This window comes from Ranitomeya variabilis, chromosome 5 (assembly GCF_051348905.1).
Source record: "Ranitomeya variabilis isolate aRanVar5 chromosome 5, aRanVar5.hap1, whole genome shotgun sequence".
Taxonomy (NCBI): Eukaryota; Metazoa; Chordata; class Amphibia; order Anura; family Dendrobatidae; genus Ranitomeya; species Ranitomeya variabilis.
The window spans coordinates 537,965,080-537,981,802 of NC_135236.1; the positions used below are offsets into that span (position 1 = coordinate 537,965,080).

Below are 16,723 nucleotides of genomic sequence, written 5' to 3' on the forward strand. Positions count from 1 at the left end.
ATCACACAGAAACAAACACAGCCACACTCTGAGCATGCTAAGTTATATGTGAATACTGAATATATTCATTCCAAACCACCGCTACACATACTGCACACATAAAATTATATATCTTTTATTAATGATACTCCTGATGAACATTCTGATGAACGCGAAACGCATTGAGTTGGCTAATTGTGCTGGCATATTAATATTTATGAAGTATTTTATTATACAGTACATGGCAATATTTCACAGTTTAAGAAAAAGCAATAGCATCTCACCCTTGGTGGAGACTCCCTGAGAGTTTCAGTGTTTCTTGAGCTTTCTCCTCGGATCAAGGACGAGTTAGCAGGTCGTGATACTCCGACCTCCCTGGAGGATCTTATTTCTTTGGCGACCCGCATTGACTTACGTTTTCAAGAACATTCTCGGGAAACCGCTAGAGAGAGAAGGTCTCCTCGTCTTCTTGCGGCTATTCTTAGTTCTTCCCGTCCTCGTTCAGATTTGACTTCTACTAGTACTGCTCCAGAACCTATGCAGGTGGATCGCCTAATATCTGTATACCAGCGTCGGAAGGAAAGGCTAACCCAAGGTCTTTGCTTCTATTGCGGCAGTGCATCACATCTTTTGCGTTCTTGTCCTGTCAGGCCGGGAAACGCCTCCACCTAGGGCAGGTAAGAGAGGTCTCCCTAGGTATCTCTGAACCCTCTCAACCCCTTACTCTTTCTGTTCTTTCGCATTTGGGTGATAAGCGTTTTTCTGACTTTGCCTATATAGATTCTGGGGCTGCTGGGAATTTCATCCAACTCGAGGCTGTTAGGAGATTGTGGATTCCGGTCAGATCCCTGGAGACTCCTCGACAGATTGCGTCGGTTGACGGTCAACCTCTGCGGGAGTCCGTTACGTTGGTTACCGAAGAATTGGAGCTTCAAATTGGAATTCTGCAGCGGGAAAAGATAGCTTTCTATGTGCTGCCTTCCTTGTCTCATACAATTTTGCTTGGTCTTCCTTGGTTGAGGATTCATGAGCCTACTCTTGACTGGCGGTCAGGTGAAATCCTGCGTTGTGGGGGTCTCTTCTGTCAGAAGAATTGTCTTCTTCCGGTTCAGCCAAGAAAACCTTCTCGTCTTATTTCTGAGTCCTCAAATTTACCTTCCTCGTATCAGGCTTTTTTGGATGTCTTCAATAAGAGAGAAGCAGAGACCTTGCCTCCGCATCGACCATACGACTGCCCAATTGATCTTGTACCAGGCTCTACTCCGCCTCGAGGTCGAATCTCCCCGTTGTCTCCTACCGAGACACAAGCCATGTCTGAATATGTTCAGGAGAATCTAGCTAAAGGCTTTATCCGCAAATCTTCCTCTCCAGCAGGCGCAGGTTTTTTCTTCGTTAAGAAGGATGGAACCCTCCCGTCCTTGTATAGACTACCGTGGTCTCAACAACCTCACGATTAAGAACAAGTATCCACTTCCACTCATTCCTGAGTTGTTTGATCGTCTTAAGGGAGCACGTATTTTTATGAAACTGGATCTTCGTGGAGCCTACAACCTCATCCGTATTCACTCTGGTGACGAATGGAAAACCGCCTTCAACACCCGACATGACCACTATGAATATTTAGTCATGGCTTTCGGCCTGTGTAATGCTCCAGCGGTGTTTCAAGAGTTTGTGAATGATGTTTTCCAGGACTTACTCTACTCCAGTGTAGAAGTATATTTGGATGACATTCTTGTGTTTTCTTCGGATCTAGCTTCCCACAGAAGACACGTCCGCCAACTTCTGTCATGACTAAGAGAAAACACTCTTTACGCCAAACTCAAAAAGTGCATTTTTGAACAAACTTCGCTACCGTTTCTTGGCTATGTCATTTCTGATTCTGGTTTGTGGATGGACCCGGATAAAGTGTCTGCTGTGCTTAACTGGCCGCGTCCGCAGGGAGTAAAGGCAATTCAACGCTTTCTCGGATTCGCAAGTTATTATCGGCAGTTTATCCCACATTTTTCCTCTCTGGTCGCCTCAATTTCAGCCTTGACTCGTAAAGGATCTAACCCTCACGTTTGGTCTTCAGAGGCTGAAGATGCTTTTCGCTCTCTAAAACAAGTCTTTGCCTCGGCTGCTGTACTCAGTCGACCTGGTATCAATAAGCCCTTCATTTTAGAAGTAGATGCCTCTGCCATCGGCGCCGGCGCAGTACTTTCCCAGAGATCTTCTTCCGGACAACTGGCTACCTGTGGTTTCTTTTCCAAGATCTTCTCCGTCTCTGAAAGAAAATTACACCATTGGCGACAAGGAACTATTGGCCATCAAGTTGGCGTTGGAGGAGTGGCGGTATCTGTTAGAAGGAGCTGTTCATCCTTTCAAGATCTTGACCACAAGAATCTGGAGTATATCCGCTCAGCGCAAAGACTTAACCCCCGACAAGCCAGATGGTCGTTATTCTTTGCCCGCTTTGACTTTGAATTACATTTCCGTCCCAGCGACAAGAACCTCAAGGCTGATGCTTTATCCAGATCTGTTCTCGCATCCGATTCGGAAGAGGAGCCTTCACACGTCGTGGATCTAAGCAAAATCATTCTTGTGGCTCCGGTTAGCATGTCTTCCTTGCCCTCTGGTAAGACCTTTGTCCAGGAGAACGAGAGGACTCTAGTTCTTCGTTGGGGTCATGCCTGTAAACTGGCAGGCCATGTGGGATATAGGAAGACACTTGCTCTCATTTCGCGCCACTATTGGTGGCCATCTCTTCTTCCGGATGTCCGAGGTTTTGTCGCTGCATGTCCTTCGTGTGCTAGGAACAAGGTTCCTAGACGTCTGCCCTCCAGTCTCCTGCATCTGCTTCCAGTTCCTTCGGCTCCATGGCAACATATTGCAATGGATTTCATTACCGATTTACCCTGGTCTTCTGGTCATACAGTCATATCTGTGGTCGTAGATCAATTCTCCAAGATGGCTCATTTCGTTCCTTTGCCAGGCTTACCTTCTGCTCCACAATAGGCAAGAATCTTCATTACTCATGTCTTCCGGATTCACGGTTTCCCGCTACACATTGTCTCTGATAGAGAAGTCCAGTTCACCTCTCGATTCTGGTGGGCTCTTTGCAAACTAATGAACGTTACTCTAGATTTCTCTACAGCTTACCATCCACAGACCAATGGACAAGCAGAGCACACAAACCAAATTCTAATGACTTATCTTCGTCATTTTTCCAACGGTCATCAAAATGACTGGTCTGATTTGCTTCCATGGGCCGAGTTCGCATACAATAACCATATCAATGTTTTTTCTTCCAAGTCTCCCTTCTTTATCGTCTACGGGAAACATCCTGGTATTCCTCTGCCGGTACTTCCTGTCTCGGGTGTGCCGGCGGCCGATCTTCCGTCTGAGGAGGTCTCCAGGGTCTGGCGGGAGACCAAAATCGCGTTAGAACAGGCACAGGCCAGGACTAAGAGATATGCTAAGAGACGCCTGGATCCTCCGTTATTTCAGCCTGGTGATAAGGTGTGGTTGTCTTCCAAGTTTATTTGTCTTAAAATCCCCTCGTATTAACTGGGTCCACGCTACGTAGGTCCTTTCGAAGTTTTGTCTCGTATCAATGATGTTGCCAACAAATTGAAATTGCCCACCTCACTTCGCTTCCCCAACTCTTTTCATGTCTCCCTTCTAAAACCTGTCGTTTTCAATTAGTTCAATGTTTCTCCTGCTCAAACTCCTTTACCTGTCTCCGACCCAGATGTCTTTGAGGTTAAGGACATTCTTGCCATGAAAAACTCTCGAGGTAAAACTCTCTTTTTGGTTGATTGGAAGGGTTTTGGTCCCGAAGAGAGGTCTTGGGAGCCCCGTGAGAACATACAAGCTCCTAAGATTTTATCCAGGTTTCTGTCTGGTCTTCGAAAGGAGGGGAGTAAGGGGAGGGGTACTGTCACGGCCACACCTTCCGCTCATTTTTACCCGCTGCGGCGTGCTCCTCCTGCAGGCGCGCGTCCTCTCCTTCATTCTTCTCCCCTCCCTGGTTCTCATCGGGTGCGCATGTGCACCGCCCACTCTAGCACTTCCTCTTTCTGATTTTCAGGCGCTCTGTATCTCCTCTCTGTGATCCCTGAGGACCGTGACCCGGAAGTCCTCCAGCACTCCATGTATATAAGGCGATTCCTTCCTCTGCTCCTTGCCTGTCTGTCATTTGTGCTTCTGTGACTCAGGTTCACTTTTGTCTTTGCACAGCCTGTTTTGAGTCTCCACTCTGTCCAGCCATTTCAGCTTCTCTGTCTCTCCCAGGCTTCCTTGTCTCCTCGTCCAGTCCAGCCCTCCCAGTGTCCTCTCCGTACTCTGTTAGTCTGGTGTCTCTGTCCTGTCCTGCTTCCTTTGTGTCTTCTCCTTCGCAGTGCTCCTTTGGTCTCGCCTGTACCCAGCTCTTACCTAACTGTACTTCATCTTACCCCGCTGTCTGTCCTACGCCTAGCTTCTCTATTTTGTACCTCCTACTACCTGTCTCCGGGTTCCAGCTTCTGCGGCAATAGTTTCTCTTGGGTATGCCCCTAACGCTCCCTGTATAGGGGGTGGTCTACCTGGTCAGCTCACCCTTGGGAGGTTCGTTGTCGTGGATCTGCGGGTCCACCCCAGGTATTCCAAAAGATCACACAATAGGACTGCACTCGGATGACATCTGAGTGCAGTCTGATTCTCACACCCACCTATTTATCTTAAAGGGCCACTGTCACCCCCCTCCAGCCGTTATAAACTAAAAGAGCCACCTTGTGCAACAGTAATGCTGCATTCTAACAAGGTGGCTCTTTTAGTTTTTGGTTCAAGTATTCCCAAAATAAAGCGTTTTGAAACTTAGCCAAAATACCTGTCTCTAGCCAGGGAGGCGGGTCCTCACCCCCCTGCTTGAACCGCTACTCTGCTGTCAGTCCAATCTTCAGGGGCTTTCGGCGCCACCCCCTCAGCGCTGTTTACGCTTTAAAACCGGCGCCTGCGCTGTGTACTAATGTGCTGCGCAGGCGCAGTAAGCTCCGGCCGTCTGACGTCCCAGCCAGGCTTGCAGACTGCGCCTGTGCGGGCAGTACGGCCACCCACCTTTGGAATCCCAGCCCCGCACTGTGTGTTATGCATTCAGCCGGGTCCCTGAGTACACACAAGAGTGACCACATTGGCGCAAAGCTCATCACATGAATTGATACTAGGGCATGGCCACGCGGTCATGCACACCTTTTATAGCTGCAGCAAGTACAGGACCTTCCTAAAGGACCAATGGGAGCTGCCACAGACTTTTGAGCACCTTCAGGACCTTCCTAGAGGACCAATGGGTTTTGCTGCAGTATCTAAGCATGTGACCCTTGATCTCCAATGAGAGATCTTACCCTGGGCATGCTCAGAAGGAGAAAAGTGGGACTTTCCCACGTCCCAAAAACGTCTGCTCGCCGCTGCCCAGTACTGGCCACAATGGCAGAAGCTGGAAAGCCAGCAGTAACCCTCTGCACAGTCAGACTGAGCAAGACGCTGGGTCTGATGTCTCTGCTGAGCAGCCTCCACTGCGGCAGGAGAAGAATGGGAGACCGCAGCGGAGATGGCTCGAGATTCCCCCTGTGCAGAGGCGGGAACTCGACCCAACAGGTGTATGTATTGTATGTACTGTATATGTGGGGGTTTTTTACATTCAACACATTTGCCGGATGATGGGACTATTACTGTCTCATCATTGGCTAATGTGCCAATCACTGTCACTGTAGCAGGCATAGCCCAATGGGACTTGTAGTCCCATCGGACAATGCCTGCACAAACACACACACCAATGATCGACGCACACACACTTCCCTCCTCCCGAACGGCAGCGTTTCTCTGACCCACATCCGCAGCACATCCGGTTTTGCTGTGGATGTGCCTGACTCAATGCAAGTCTATGGGTGCAGAAACGCTGCAGTTCCACACAAAAGAAGTGACATGCTGCGGAAAAATAAAGCTACGTTTCGGTGCGGCTTTTTCAACAACATGTGTACATCAAGTCTGCGGTTCTCAAAGACTTACATTGGTTGTGCACTACACTGCGGATTTGATGCAATTCCGCGCCACAAAAAACGCTGCGGATCTGCAATCAAATCCTCAACGTGTGCACACAGCCTTAAATACTAAAGAATAAAAATACCATCACCTGTATGGTGCTGTTACCAAGATGTCAGCGGCGAATCTACCACCCCAGCCCTGCAGCCAATGAGCGTCTGCTATCGAGCTGCTGTGCTCTCGCTTCCTTTGGACACACTATAGAGGGAAGAGTGACAGCAGCAGCTCAATGGCTGCAGGATTTACTTGGCTTGGCAATGTCATACGACCCACAGGAGACCCAGTGCTAACATCACTGGGACAAATCCAGTACAAGAGAAGATTATATGGTGTTTTAGTTTACAAGGGGGAAAGAGGTATTTAAGAAGGGGTTGTCCTAATTGTGGACAACCCTGTTAAGAGAAATAAATAAGACTTACCTTTCTTTGGGCGTTTTCTTCAGTTTTATCTGCTGGAGAAAAACAAAACAGATTAGGATTTTCATAGCTCTTAAAGCTAAATCCAATCTATCACATAAAACATGCCGACTTTTCATGAATAGAACTTGTAGCCACTCTAGTCAATGAGGGTGTTCACATGTCCGTGTATTTTTGTGGACCCAATATCCGCACCAAAACACAGAGACAAGTCCAAAATTGATCAGAGTCACGGATTGAACTTGCTAACACAAGTCTATCGGTCTGTGAAAATAAATACGACAGCACTTGGATGCCACCTCTGTGCAATCTGTGTGATGTCCTATTTTATGTTAGCTTGACAGGAGGAGCTGGAGAAAACATCCTGCTGCAAAAAAAAAAAAAAATCCTGATGAATCTCTGATGGAAAAAACTGCCACAAGGACCAAACACTGACAAAAATCTGATCCAAAACACTGGTGAAAATCAGTCCACTCTCTATGTTGGAGAAACATCACTGATGTCTATGAGACCCCATAAGTAAAGCAGGAAGCGCTGAGCAAATTGATATACAGCTACAGAATAACGTGGGTTTTATTCTCTGCACCTTCAGAGCCTTTCAGACAAGTGGGTGGTCCTAATCAGACACTGACAGCTCTATCTGAATACACTTATACAACCCCTGGCAAACATTATGGAATCACTGGCCTTGGAGGATGTTCATTCAGTTGTTTAAGGCCGGCGTCACACTCAGCGTATGAAAATACGGTCCGTTTTTTACAGCCGTAATACGCAGAAATGTTCCCAAAATAGTGATCCGTATGTCATCCGTAGGCAGGGTGTGTCAGCGTATCTTGCGCATGGCATCCCCCGTATGTAATCCGTATGGCATCAGTACTGCGAGATTTTTTCGCAGAATTGCAAAACCGACATCTAATGGATCTATGTGCTCAAATGTTCGTTAAAACATATATACAGTATCTCTCTCTCGCTCTCTATCTATCTATCTATCTATCTCTATATATATATATATATATATATATATATATATATATATATATATATATATATATATATATATATATATATATATATATATATATATATAGGTCATTGAGACACAAATATATCTAATATATAAAGCTGAATGTGTGTGTGTATGTGTGTATGTCCGGGATTGGCATCTGAACCGTCGCAGCTACAGCCACAAAATTTTGCACAGTCACACGTCTGGACCCCGAGAGCGTCATGGGCTATGTTGTGAGGTGAAATTTTAACCCCGCGCTTTCCAATTCACCAAACAATTTTGCCCCTATCTACATAATGGGGAAAAAATGAAAGGAAAAGTGTTGGAGGCAAATTAACAGCAGCCAGATGTGAACAAGGGGGACTTAAAGAATGAGAGCGATGGCGCCAAAGAGTATATACTGTACAGTTGCTAAGGTGGGGCCCCGACATGGGATAATCACCACACCACCACGGGGATATGAACACACACACAAAATGCGCCACACACTACCACGTGCTCGAACACATATACCACCCTCAGCGCCCATTTCACCACACACACACCAACCTCGCCACATAAAAGTCGAAACACAAAAGTCGCCGCTCAAAACTCGCCACGCGCAAAACTCTCCAACATGCAAAACTCGCCACACGTGCAAAACTCACCTCATGGAAAACTCGCCACACGCAAAACTTGCACACACGGAAAAATTGCCACATGCACAAAAGTTGCAACACATGCAAAAGTTGCCTCACACAAAACTTGCACATACTCAAAAGGCACCACACATAAAACTCGCCACGCGCAAAACTCGCCATGCGCAAAACTTGCTGCACACAACTTGCTACACTAACCTGTCACATGCAACTCGACACACAAAAAGTTGCTACACGCATGTCGCCACACAAAACTCATCTCACAAAAGTCGCTACATGCATGTCGCCACACGCAACTCAACACACACAACTTGACACACGAAACTCGCCCTAAAACACACACAAGTCTGGTATTATCCTTCAAAAATAAAAATCTGATTAATAAGCAGACAAACTACAAGAGCAACAAATGTACCATATAGGAATCCGGCAGCTGTCAGTCACATGACCAGTCTATTATGTGTATGTGTGAGCTAATATATACTGCCAGGGGGTGGGCTTACTGTTGGCTGGGGATTTATCAGGCTGCCAATTTAGCTTACAAATACTGAGGTAAAAATACTGACCAAATAACGTGTGAACGAGGTCTAATACAGGAGATGACATACAGATATATACTATATACAGGAGGAGATGAATGACACACAGGTATATACTATTTACAGGGGAGATGACACACAGGTATATACTATATACAGGAGGAGATGACACACAGATATATACTATATACAGGAGAGATGACACACACAGGTATATACTATATAGAGGAGGAGATGACATACAGGTACATACTACATACAGGAGGAGATGACATACAGGTATATACTATATACAGGAGCAGATTACCTACAGGTATATAGTATATACAGGAGGAGATGACACACAGGTATATACTATATACAGGAGCAGATTACCTACAGGTATATAGTATATACACGAGGAGATGACATACAGGTATATGCTATGTATAGGAGATGACATACAGGTATATACTATATACAGGAGGAGACGACACACAGATATATACTATATATAGGTGAGATGACACACAGGTATATACTATATACAGGAGGAGATTACATACAGGTATATACTATATATAGGAGGAGATGACATGCATGTATATACTATATACAGGGGAGATGACACACAGCAGGTATATACTATATACAGTGGAGATGACATACAGGTATATACTATATACAGGAGATGACATACAGGTGTATACTATATATAAGGGAGATGACAAACATGTATATACTGAGGTGAAAATGAGAGGTGTGAGGTAAAAATTAAAAGGTGTGAGTGCAAAATGAGAGGAGTGAGGGAAAATAGTGGAGTGATCGGAAAATGACAGATGTGAGGTCGAAATGACAAGTGTTAGGGGGGAATGAGAGGAGTGAGGGGGAAAATAAGAGGAGTGAGGGGGAAAATGAGAGGTGTGAGGGAGAAAATGAAAGATGTGATGGGGAAAATGAGAGGCGTGATGGGAAAATAAGAGAAGTGAGGTGCTATAACTAACCACAGATATTTACTATGCCCAGGCAACGCCGGGCTCTTCAGCTAGTATGTGTATATATATATATATATATATATATATATATATATATATATATATATATATACACATACATATATACATATATATTTATATTTAATTCAGTGCTAGATAGCATATAAGCCGGTAATTCAATTGTCGCCTTTTGCTATCTCCTTCCCAAACCCGACATATGAGACATGGTTTACATACAGTAAACCATCTCATATCCCTTTTTTTTTTTTTTGCATATTCCACACTACTAGTGTTAGTAGTGTGTATGTGCAAAATGTGTGCGCTCTAGCTATTAAAGGGTTAAATCGCAGAAAAAAATGTTGTGAGCTCCCACGCAATTTTCTCCCCCAGAGTGGTAAAGCTAGTGACTGAGGGCAGATATTGATAGCCTAGAGAGGGTCCATGGTTATTGCCCCCCCCCCCCCCCCCCGGCTAAAAACATCTGCCCCCAGCCACCCCAGAAAAGGCACATTTGGAAGCAGTGTAGCCGTGGGATATGGGGTAATGAAGGGTTAATGTCACCTTGCTATTGTAAGGTGACATTAAGCCAGATTAATAATGGAGAGGCATCAATTATGACACCTATCCATTATTAATCCAATAGTATAAAATGGTTAATAAGACACACACACATTATTACAAAGTACTTTAATGATATAAAGACACAGGGTGTTGTAATATTTTATTATTCTCTTAATCCACCTGAAGACCCTCATTCTGTAAAAAAGGAAAAATAAAAAATCAACAATATCCCATACCTTCCGGCGTTCTGGCAAGTCCCACGATGTAAATGCATCTGAAGGGGTTAAATCATTTTACACCCAGGAGCTCTGCTAAAGCAGCTGTGCTCGTGGTTGTAAAAATACATACGGGGAATGAATGGAGTGCAGGGGAATGTCCTGTAGTTACCTTGAGTCGCGGTGATGCGCCCCCTGCTGGATGTCCTCATATGAACTCGAGCCTGGGAAAATATTCGGAAAAGTTCCCAGGCTCGAGTTCAGTCAGTAATGGTTACCGTATATACTCGAGTATAAGCCGAGATTTTCAGCCCAAATTTTTGGGCTGAAAGTGCCCCTCTCGGCTTATACTCGAGTCATGATCGGTGGTGGGGTCGGCGGGTGAGCACTGTGATATACTTACCTAGTCCCGGCGATCCTGGCGCTCCCCCTGCCTGTCATACTGTCTTCGGTGCCGCAGCCTCTTCCCCTGAGCGGTCACGTGGGACCGCTCATTAGAGAAATGAATAGGCGGCTCCACCTCCCATAGGGGCGGAGCCGCATAATTCATTCCTCTAATGAAGCAGTGCCGGTGACCGCTGATAGAGAAAGAGGCTGCGGCACCGAAGACAGGCAGGGGGAAGGAGCGGGACGCTGGGAGCAGGTAAGTATGACATATTCACCTGTCCTCGTTCCACACGCCGGGCGTCGCGCCATCTTCCCGGCGTCTCTCCGCTCTGACTGTTCAGGCAGAGGGCGCGATGACGCATATAGTGTGCGCGCCGCCCTCTGCCTGATCAGTCAGTGCGGAGAGACGCCGGGAAGATGGCGCCGAGGAGCTGCAAGCAAGACAGGTGAGTATGTTTTTTTTTTTTTTTTTTTTATTGCAGCAGCAGCAACAGCTATGGGGCAATAATGGACGGTGCAGAGCACTATATGGCACAGCTATGGGGCAATAATGGACGGTGCAGAGCACTATATGGCACAGCTATGGGGCAATGGTGCAGAGCACTATATGGCACAGCTATGGGGCAATGGTGCAGAGCACTATATGGCACAGCTATGGGGCAATAATGGACGGTGTAGAGCACTATATGGCACAGCTATGGGGCAATAATGGACGGTGCAGAGCACTATATGGCACAGCTATGGGGCAATGGTGCAGAGCACTATATGGCACAGCTATGGGGCAATGGTGCAGAGCACTATATGGCACAGCTATGGGGCAATGGTGCAGAGCACTATATGGCACAGCTATGGGGCAATAATGGTGCAGAGCACTATATGGCACAGCTATGGGGCAATGGTGCAGAGCACTATATGGCACAGCTATGGGGCAATGGTGCAGAGCACTATATGGCACAGCTATGGGGCAATAATGGTGCAGAGCACTATATGGCACAGCTATGGGGCAATGGTGCAGAGCACTATATGGCACAGCTATGGGGCAATGGTGCAGAGCACTATATGGCACAGCTATGGGGCAATAATGGTGCAGAGCACTATATGGCACAGCTATGGGGCAACAGTGCAGAGCATTATATATATGGCACAGCTATGGGGCAACGGTGCAGAGCACTATATGGCACAGCTATGGGGCAACGGTGCAGAGCATTATATATATGGCACAGCTATGGGGCAACGGTGCAGAGCATTATATATATGGCACAGCTATGGGGCAACGGTGCAGAGCATTGTATATATGGCACAGCTTTATGTGGAGCATCTATGGGGCCATAATGAACGGTGCAGAGCATTATATGTGGCACAGCTTTATGTGGAGCATCTATGGGGCCATAATGAACGGTATGGAGTATCTATTTTTAATTTTGAAATTCACCGGTACCTGCTGCATTTTCCACCCTAGGCTTATACTCGAGTCAATAAGTTTTCCCAGTTTTTTGTGGCAAAATTAGGGGGGTCGGCTTATACTCGGGTCGGCTTATACTCGAGTATATACGGTACTTTTTTTAACCAAGCATAGGGGAAAAATTATGGAATCACTCAATTCTGAGGAAAAAATTATGTAATCACCCTGTTAATTTTCATTCCCAAAACTAACACCTGCATCAAATTAGATCTGCTTTTTAGTCTGCATCTTAGGCTACTTTCACACGTCCGTCTTCTGTGCTCCGTCGCAATCCGTCGTTATGGCTAAAAAAAACGGATCCTGCAAATGTACCTGCAGGATCCGTTTTTTGGCCATACACTGCAATGGACGGATTGGGACGGATGGCCACACGTCGCATCCGTCATGCGACGGATGCGTCGTGTTTTTGCGGTCCGTCGAGACGAAAAAAAACGTTCAATGTAAGGTTTTTTCGTACGTTGAATCCGCCCCCTCCTCCCCGGAACTCATAAGGGGCAGCGGATGCTTCATAAGACTGCATCCGCTGCCCACGTTGTGTACAATTGTGCACAACGTCCGTCGGTACACCGGCCCGACGGTTTGCGACGGCCCCGTACCGACGGATGCGTGAAAGTAGCCTAAAAAGGAGTGATCGCACCTTGGAGAGCTGTTGCACCAAGTGGACTGACATGAATCATGACCAACACGAGAGGTCAATTGAAACAACGGAGAGGATTATCAAACTCTTAAAAGAGGGTAAATCATCACGCAATGTTGCAAAAGATGTTGGTTGTTCACATTCAGCTGTGTCTAAAATCTGGACCAAATACAAACAACATGGGAAGGTTGTTAAAGGCAAATATACTGGTAGACCAAGGAAGACATCAAAGCGTCAAGACCGGAAACTTCAAGCAATATGTCTCCAAAACAGGAAATGCACAACAAAACAAATGAGGAACGAATGGGTGGAAACTGGAGTCAACGTCTGTAACCAAACTGTAAGAAACCGTCTAAAGGAAATGGGATTTTTACATACAGAAAAGCTAAACAAAAGCCATCATTAACACCTAAGCAGAAAAAAAAAGGTTACAATTGGCTAGAGAAAAGCAATCGTGGACTGTGGATGACTGGATGAAAGTCATAATCAGTGAGGAATCACGAATCTGCATTGGGCAAGGTGATGATGCTGGAACTTTTGTTTGGTGCTGTTCCAATGAGATTTATAAGGCTATGTGCACACATTGCACATTTGCCTGCAGATATTTCTGCACTAAATCCACAGCTCTTGGCAGAAAACGCAGGTGCGTTTTTTGTGCGTTTTTTGCGGGGTTTTAATGCATTTTTGAAAGCTAAATAAAGATGTATTATTGAACAAAAAAAAAAGATTTGTGATGTCACGTCTTGTCCAACCTCCTCTTTTACATTTGTCCAACCCACACTCCATTACACACAGACAGAGACAGACAGATAGATAGATAGATAGATAGATAGATAGATAGATAGATAGATAGATAGATAGATAGATAGAAGGAATGAGATGTATAGATGTAGATAGATATATCTATGGATAGATGTAGATAGATATATGGATAGTTAGGCTACTTTCACACATCAGTTTTTTTCAGTCAGGCAGGATCCATTGCAAATATTGAAAAACTGATGCAACCGATCCGTTTTTTTGAGAGAGAGAATGGAAAACCTGCTTGATTTGAATGGAAACATGCATGAAAAACTGGATTCGGAGGCCGGATTCATCATTTCACATCTCAGTTTCATACGTTTTTCGCCAGACAGAAAAAAACGTTTTCTCCGTCCGCCGGAAACAGCTTTTCTGACGGATCCAGCAAAAAAACGGATGAAACGTGTGGCCATCAGGCGCAATCCGACACTAATACAACTGTATGAGAAAAAACGGATCCGGCGGAAAAAAAAACGGATCCGTTGTTTTCAAAACTCGCCGGATTGTGCCTGACGACAAAAACTTGATGTGTGAAAGTAGCCAGATAGATATATCTATAGATGCATAGATATATCTATCTATCTATAAATATATCTATAGATAGATCTAGCCATAGTTATCCATCTATAGATATATAGATTTATCTATGGATATATCCATAGATATATAATAGCAAGGCCTATGTTTATTAATGAACATTTAATTTAAAAAAAAAAAAAAGGAAAAAAAGGAAAAAAATGGCGTGGGCTCCAGCGCAATTTTCTGCCCCAGAGGGGGAAAGCCGACGGCTGGGGGCCAATATTTGTACCCTGGGAAGGGGGTAATATCCATGGCCCCCTCCCAGGCTATGAATATCAACCCGCAGCTGTCTGAATAGCCTTTACTGGCTATTAAAATAGAGCGACCCCCCCCAAAAAAAATGACGTGGGGTCCCCCTATATTTTATAGCCAGAAAGGCTACGCAGACAGCTGCGGGCTGATATTCATAGCCTAGAGAGGTGCCATGGATATTGCCCCCCCCCCCAGGCTACAAACACCAGCTCCTAGCCGCCCCAGATGTAAGTTGTGCCATTTCCAGCACTTAGCCCCTCTCTTCCCACTCCCGAGTAGTGGTGGGATATGGGGTTATAAGGGGTTAATGTCACCTTGCTATTGTAAGGTGACATTAAGCCTGGTTAATAATTAATGGAGAGGAGTCAATAAGACACCTATCCATTACTAATCTTATAGTAGTGAAAAAGTTAAAAAAATAAAAATAAAGACACAGCCAGAAAAAAGTATTTTAATATTCTTAATTTAACCATACTTACCATACTCGATCGCCTGCAAAAAATAAAAAATAATAAACCGTTTACTCCCTGTCCGACGCAGTCCAATTAATAACGAGTGTCCCAGGACGATCTCCCCTATAGAACAGTGACATTGGGTGATGTCACTGCTCTATAGACCTTCAGTGACACACTGACAGGAGACAATGGCTCCAGCAGTGCATCACTGAGGTTACCTTAGTTCAGGGTCTCACTTTATGGCAAAGCTGCGTGGGAATTTTACCACACAGCAGTGCCACAAGTGAGACTAGGAACTATTTTTTACAGTAGTGGAGGAATACATGGTGGAAGGATACCTTCTGTCATTGTATTCCTGGAGCCCCTGTAGAGCGGTCGCATCAGCTAATGTGGCTGCTCTCCACGGGAGATCGTCGTGGGACACTCGTATTAATTGGATATCTGCGGATCAGGGAGCATATGGTTTGTTTGTTATTTTAATATTTTTTATAGGTGACAATGGCTTCGGGAATCAAGGTGACAAGGTGATCGTGGGTATGTACTGTTGTATATTGTATGTACTGTTACAGTATATGCTGTATGGTGTATGTACTGTTGTATGGTATATATACTGTTGTATGTCTATGTACTGTTATATGCTTGTGGGTTTTTGGGGGAGTTTTTTACATTCAACATATCATTCGGATGATGGGACTACTACTGTCCCATCATTGGCTAATGTGTCAATCACTGTCACTGTAGCAGGCGTAGCCAGATGGTACTTGTAGTCCCATCGGACGATGCCTGCGCACACACACGCACACCCCCGACAGACACGGCAGACAGCCCTGCACAGACCACCGACAGCACCGCACAGACCACCGACAGCCCCCCACAGACCCACACACACAAACACACACGCAGACCCCGCCCGCACACACAGACACGCACAGTCTCCGCCCACACTTCCCTCCTCCTGATCTGCAGCGTTTCCCCTGCAGCTAAACCGCAGATCTTTTTTACATCTGCGGTTTTGCTACAGATGTGCTTGACTCAATGCAAGTCAGTGGGTGCAGAAACGCTGCAGATCCGCACAAAGAATTGACATGCTGCGGAAAAAACAATGTTCCGTTTCTGCACGTTTTTTTCCACAGCATGTGCAGTCGATTGGGTTTTCCATAGGTTTACATGGTACTGTAAACCGCATGGAAAACTGCTGCAGGTCCGCAGCGTCAAAAACGCTGCAGATCCGTGGTAAAATCCACAACGTGTGAACATGGCCTTAAGATGACTGCCTGAAGAGAACATGCAAATTTCCACAGTCATTGATGATATGGGGCTGCAAGTCAGGTAAAGATAGAAAGTCAATAATCACTGCACTCTTCAGGTAAAGGCACTGGGGAGATGGCTGTCATTACATCTAATATACACTCACCGGCCACTTTATTAGGTACACCTGTCCAACTTCTTGTTAACACTTAATTTCTAATCAGCCAATCACATGGCGGCAACTCAGTGCATTTAGGCATATAGACATGGTCAAGACAATCTCCTGCAGTTCAAACCGAGCATCAGTATGGGGAAGAAAGGTGATTTGAGTGCCTTTGAACGTGGCATGGTTGTTGGTGCCAGAAGGGCTGGTCTGAGTATTTCAGAAACTGCTGATCTACTGGGATTTTCACGCACAACCATCTCTAGGGTTTACAGAGAATGGTCCGAAAAAGAAAAAAAATCCAGTGAGCGGCAGTTCTGTGGGCGGAAATGCCTTGTTGATGCCAGAGGTCAGAGG

General features: G+C 45.5%; 1 protein-coding gene across 1 annotated transcript in view; it reads right to left on the bottom strand.

The window, feature by feature from the left end:
- LOC143775097 (uncharacterized) overlaps positions 1-16,723 on the bottom strand; it is a 75,015-nt gene that overhangs the window by 18,733 nt on the left and 39,559 nt on the right. Inside the window, exon 2 of the mRNA XM_077262944.1 lies at positions 6,453-6,481. Within this exon, the coding sequence (XP_077119059.1) occupies positions 6,453-6,481 (29 nt within the window). The remainder of the gene's footprint in view (positions 1-6,452; positions 6,482-16,723) is intronic.